Here is a 6,000-nt window from a genome sequence, read left to right on the forward strand (position 1 = left end):
TGATGCTTTCAGAAAAAAAAAGCCTGGAATGTGTGGAATTCTCCAGGATGCCAGGGTGCAAAGAGGATCTCCTTAACTACGGCTTTCAAAATCTGCTGCCCGGTCATTGCCGATTATTCAGAAAGCAAGATGGCTTACATCATCAGTTTCTGAAAAGTACAATATTCCACTTATACTGCCAGATCTGTAGTCCCCTGGACTGAGAAATCATCTTTCCAAATAATAACGGAGGCACTGAGTCCCAAGGCTACACACAAATCCAGCACTTTTACGTTTCCGTATTACCAAGATAATCAAGCATCTAATAATGAAACTGGGCAGTATCGCACTGCACAGTTCTCTTGCTGTTAATAAGAAAACTCTAAGCAACAGCCAGACTGACAACAATCATGTTATTCCCACATGGTTCTCCTTTAGAAGCAGACCCTGGAGCTGATCATGATGAAAAGCAGTAAAGTACTTGGAGTGGCAGAGGGCAAAGTAGTTAGTTCAGGAGCTGAGCAGGAAAACATTTCTCACCCTTGTTTCTCTTCCAGTGAGAGGGTGGGAAAGGATTCATACTGGCAAGATGCTAGCTGGCCAGAGGCTTCTAAGAAAGATGAAAGGACAAGCAGCAACTAGGAAGGCAGAGGCGAAGGACCTTGAGTTTTTGAAGATGACCTGCTTGCGGCTGCCCGGAATCAGTCCTTTATTGCGCCTAACAAGATTTTCCAATCACGCTTTCTGAACAGTGGCAAAAACAAAAGAGCAACACATAGGTAAATACATTTACCAGTAGCTCAGCAGAAGAGTTTAAGATCTTTTCTTAAAGCAAAGCATATGAAGTCTTGCAAATGTTCACCACTTCACTAGCAACAGAGCTAAGAATGTTAAGGCCTCATGAAAATGACAGCAGTAGTAATAAGCATTACTGAAAAAATGCTGGGTTTAATTAATTTCAATTCTCTGTTAATATTCCCTGAACCCAACATAGATGTTTTATCTGAATATAATAATACATAATTTTCAATATAAAATACAACATTATTATGCAAAATTGTACAATACGCTTTTTTCAAGAGAGCTCCTTTCCTGCTCCCCTTCCCCTCAGTATTATCTCTGATTGCCAAGGAACGGCATTCTGGGCAAGGGATCGGGCTAAGGAAGCCCCTCTAACCACTGGCTCCAGTAGCTCCCAAGATGGCATTAGCCTATTATTTCCTTTTCCTCACCCAGACTGTGCCTTCACAAGTGAATCTCGGAATCCAGCTGGCTTAGAGAGGCATGGAGAAAAAGGCCTTCCAGCATCACAGCTCAGTATCTAGGGCATGTCTGGTAGCATTATTCTCAAATCATTGTGCTGCACTTGGTGTTAGAACATCGAGAATGTCTCACTGTAGCAAGATAGCCTAGTAGTTTTGAGTACTTAAAAAATGTGTGGTTGGGCTGCACTGCCATGATGCTAACATACCAGTACATGGCATCTCAGTCAATGCGCCAAGCAGCACAGCACCTTCAGATTTCTGGTATGCAACAAGTTCAATGTGACCATTACAGTCATGCCATGGGTGCAGTGGCTGCATGCCTGTCACCAACTTGTTCCTTGTGGTGCACGTCCAAACCTCCAGCCAGTTCTGAGTTATTCTTAGATGTGGCATTTGGGCTGGACAGCCAAGTGCCAGCCCAGAGGCCACCCATCATTCCCATGTTCGCTGCTGGTGGTAGAAGTCAGCATGCCTTAATGTGAAACTCCTAAGGTCCTAGGCAGACCTGTGACCACCTGTGATTGCTCTGTTGGTTTCAAAAAACCAACTGGGTGCAGTGATTTGAGTGAAATACTGTCAGGAGTGAACTGTGTAGGCACTTCATGCTTAAAACAAACATTAGCATAGTCTTGCTGACAGTAATAATGAAGGAGGAGGTGTCAGCCCAGAAAGGAGAAAGCACGCTGTCATTATACACTACAGCGAGGATGGGCAGTTTCCTGCCAGGCAGTTTCATCTGGCCCTTGGGAACACTGAACAGTGTCTGCAGGCCAAAGGGAAGTGTTGCTGTGGATGTGTATGGATTTGTGGGATGTGAGGAGAAGATGTGCAGAAGGGTGCTGTTCAGCTCCAGGTGCCAGTTGAGATGTTCCGATGCAGCACTATACAAATGCAGCTGCGCTGGTCCAGCACTGGATGGGGAATAAAAGCAGCCAGAGCATGCAAAGAAGTTGACTGCTCATGGACATTGGGTCGGTGTGGAGACTTTTACCTTTAAAGCACATGTAGCACAGCACTGCATGGAGAGAAGAGATGTGGGACGTGCCTGCGAGCAGGCACATACAGCTGGAGGCAAGACGCACACCTACGGGAGGGTGCGTAGTGGCAAAGGCCAGCACTGTGGAGCAGCCCTTGGCTGGCCAGACCGAGGGATATCAGCAGCTCTATCAGCAGCACTGTGCTGAACATTGTACTGTATACAGGGGGGAGGAGGAACAGCGGGCAGACGTGGGGAAGATCATGACCAAAAGTCTCTCCCCTCCTAAAGAGAGAAGGATTTAAAAGAAAACAGAAGAACACAAAAGCAGCGGATTCTACATTTATCATCACAGGGGTAAAGCCAGACTCTCTAATTAAGCGCATGACATAACTGTGCTGTAATATCAAGGTTTTGCACTGTGATTTGAAAACAAGCTGCACTTGCACAATCCAGAAAGAAAAAAGCCGTATGGATTAGAGAGGCTAAGCTCTGCTCTCACTTACATTAGTATATACCCACAGTTACTCAGCTCAAAAGACTTACAGATGAGAATGTGATACAAGGAGTTTCATTTCCTCAGACAGTTCCCTCACTACATCGGCCAAGCCTCCTTCTCACCGCAGTTTCCAGTCACAGCCCAGCACTCTTGCTCTGATTACACACTCGTCCTGAAGCCTCAGAAAGCCTCCCTCGGTCTGATCTACAGTTGATGTATATTAATATATCACTAGCAAAGGCACTCTACAGCTGCCGAGGATCTAGTTTAAATACTGCTGAATACTTAAGGCTTGATTCTGTTAATTAGTACAGCTTCACTGATCCTAGAGGAGTTACTTATATTTCCACACCACTCCAAAGGGGAGAAAACACAGAGCACAATTTTTTTAAATGGCATGGGCACTGAAAACACCTAGAAGAGTTTTTGAAAACATGCCTAGAAGAGGGCATGTTCTCATTCACCCTGGTGTAAATTCACTTCACTGTACTCACTGGCGGTACTTGGGATTTAGAGGGGAAGAGCAGAGGCAAAAACTAAGCCAAATTCCCCTTCGAAGCTATTGCTTTTCCTAAACCAGATATTAAGAGGACAGGATCAACACCAATCTCTGCTATCCCAGTCTTCCAATCCACAGCCCTAGCTATCAAAAAAATACATATTCACAAGCACTTGAGAAGCGTATGCGCCAGTGAGAGTACAAAATCATTACACTGCTGTGAACACGAGCCATATTCAGCAGAAACCAGCAGCTGTTAGGACTACAGAGGCTGTCACCGCTCTTACAGTTTGGGTGGAGAAGAAGCAGGATTCAAGCACTTACCGCTCATAACACAAGTCGCGTATTGCCTTGATCTTTTTCTTCCCTCCCCTCTCCCCCCGCCCCGGCTCTTCAGGGCTACTCTTTAAACAGAAAGAAGTCATTAACCAAACTTCCTTATTTTATGGCCATGAAAGTTGGCTAATGACGAAGCAGCTTTATTATTTCTACTTAAGAGCTTAAAATTTCGATCGGGAAGTCAGAGACGCTTCTAAGGGGAAGACAAATCTGTCCGGGAAGGGGGACAGGCCGGCAAAGGGAGAAAACCCAAAGATGCCCGGGGCCGGGGGATCATCCCCATCCCCACCACCTCCCCCCGGGGCCCCGCAGACAGACCTCGGCCCCCTCCCTGGCCAAACCCTTGGCTGCAGAAGATGCGCCCCGAGAGCCCCGCCAGGCAGCTCCTTACGTAAGGCACAAACCACTGACATCATCCCTCCCGCCGGCATCGCCGCGGCGCCCGGCGGCACCCACCGACCCGACCCGACCCGACCCGACCCGCGCCCGCCCGGCACGGCACGGCCCCTTCCCGCCCTGCCGCCGGGACTCCCGTCCCACCGCTCCGGCCCCAAACTTTGCACGGCGGGTTACCGGGGGGATGGCTTCCCCCGCCGGGCACCCCGGGCTGCGTAGCGCCCCATGCCACGGTGCGACCCATCCCGCGGTACTTACGCACTGCCTCCTGCTTGGGGTCGAGGCCGCGCACAGCCCCCTGGAGACCGGCGATGCGGCCGTGCAGCGCCCGGACGCGACGGTGGGTGCCCTGGATGTCAGCCTCGACCTCCTGGAAAAGGGTGCAGGCGTGCCGGGCCACGTCGGAGAGCTGCCGGAGGATCCGCGACAAGGCCACGTTGCTGACCGAGCAGAGGTCCAGCACCATCAGCACCGCCGCCGCCTCCCTCTCCCCGCCGCCGGCCGCCTCCGTGCCCTCGCCCGCCGGCCCCGGCTCCTCTGGCAGCGGGTCCCGCGGCGGCGGCGGCGGCGGCTCCGCGCCCCAGCTCTCCTCCAGCACGGAGGCGGCGGGCTGCCGCCGGCACAGCCGCTGCGGCTCCACGGTCCGCTTGGCGAAGGGCATGGCCGAGCCCTCGGCCGGGGCTCTCCCGGGCTCCCGCGGGCGCTGGCGGGGATCGCTGCCCTCCTCCTCCTCCTCCTCCTCCTCCTCGCCGCCGCCGCCGCTGCTTGCCCCGCCGCCGTCACTCGCGGGCGGCCGCCGGCGGGCGGCTCATCGCCTCGCTCCCTCCCTGCGCGGGGCTCCTGGGCTGCGGAGCGGCCGCCGCGCCGCCGAGCATCCGCCGCCGCTGCTGCCGCTGCCGCCGCGGGGAGCCGGGGCGCATCCGCGCCGCCTCGCTCGCTCGCTCCCTCTCTCACTCGCACGCCGTCCCGCTCCGGCGGCGGGTGTGAAGGGGCGGCCCCAAAACCCGGAGAGAGGAATCCCGCGGAGGCGAGGAGGAGCGAGCCGCCGAGCCTCCCGCCCGGGAGAGCGGCGGGGCGGAGGCGGGGGCCGGCACCGGGGACCGGGGCGGTGCCGAGCGCCCGCCGCCGCGGGGAGGCGCTGCAGGGCCCGCCGCGCCGCGCCGCGCCGCGCCGGGCAGTACCGTGCCGGGCCGCGCCGGCGGGGGAGTCGCGGCCCCGGTGCGCGGGGTGCGGGAAGGCACCGGGGGCACCTGTGAGGCGGGGCCGCTGTCCCGAGCAGACCGGTGCCCGGCCAGGAGCGACTCTTCCTCTGCGCCCCCCCCGCCCCAGCTCATCTCCCCTCCGGCGGGAGCGCTGCTCAGGTGCGACGATGAAGAGGAAGGAGAAGGAAAAGATGCCGAGAGGGGCGAAAGGGAACCCAAGTCAGCAAGGCCCGACCACTGCAGGAGACTGGTGCCTTCCCACTGGTGTCACCTCTTGGGGCACCGTGGAGGATACGACACCCTCCCAAGTCAGGTGGATGCACCTGGGCACCCGGCTTCTTAGGAGGTGTTGGGGAAAACTGAGTTCCAGTCAGACAAGGAGCACTGTTCCTGACACAAGACAGCTGAGCTTGTGTACATACACTCCTGAAAGTTGAACATGCCTAATAAGCAGGCATGAGATCTGAACGTAAACTGTAAATTATTAGTGGTAAATAGGCAGAACAGATACCTCAGAAAGAGCTACCGTAAAAGGAGAGCCAAGCAGCTGCAAATGCAGGGCTTCCACAGCTAGGAAACGTTAGCTTGAGTTTACGCACTTGACCTTAACTTGTCATCCTTGTACACGTGTGTTGCAATACAGTCTGTCATTACACGACCACATACAGGCAGCTTTCAATTACCGCTGGTCAAATAGTCTGAGTTGCAGAAATCTGCACCGGAGAGAGTGTCACCACCAGCCCGGTGGTATGTGCACCCTGGGCTCTGCGGGCACAGCGACCTGCTCCTCGGACAAGCTTAGCTCTGAAGGCTGGATACGGTTCCTTTTGCAGATCTCAAAGTCT

At 54.3% G+C, this 6,000-nt stretch overlaps 1 protein-coding gene across 1 annotated transcript in view; it reads right to left on the reverse strand.

Annotated features, from left to right (window-relative positions):
- NHS (NHS actin remodeling regulator) overlaps window positions 1–4,614 on the reverse strand; it is a 268,588-nt gene extending 263,974 nt beyond the window's left edge. The window contains exon 1 of the mRNA XM_068425134.1: window positions 4,212–4,614. Coding sequence (XP_068281235.1) covers window positions 4,212–4,614 — 403 coding nt within the window. The remainder of the gene's footprint in view (window positions 1–4,211) is intronic.
- Between the last annotated feature and the right edge of the window lie 1,386 nt (window positions 4,615–6,000).

This window comes from Nyctibius grandis, chromosome 2, assembly GCF_013368605.1.
Source record: "Nyctibius grandis isolate bNycGra1 chromosome 2, bNycGra1.pri, whole genome shotgun sequence".
Classification (NCBI taxonomy): Eukaryota; Metazoa; Chordata; class Aves; order Nyctibiiformes; family Nyctibiidae; genus Nyctibius; species Nyctibius grandis.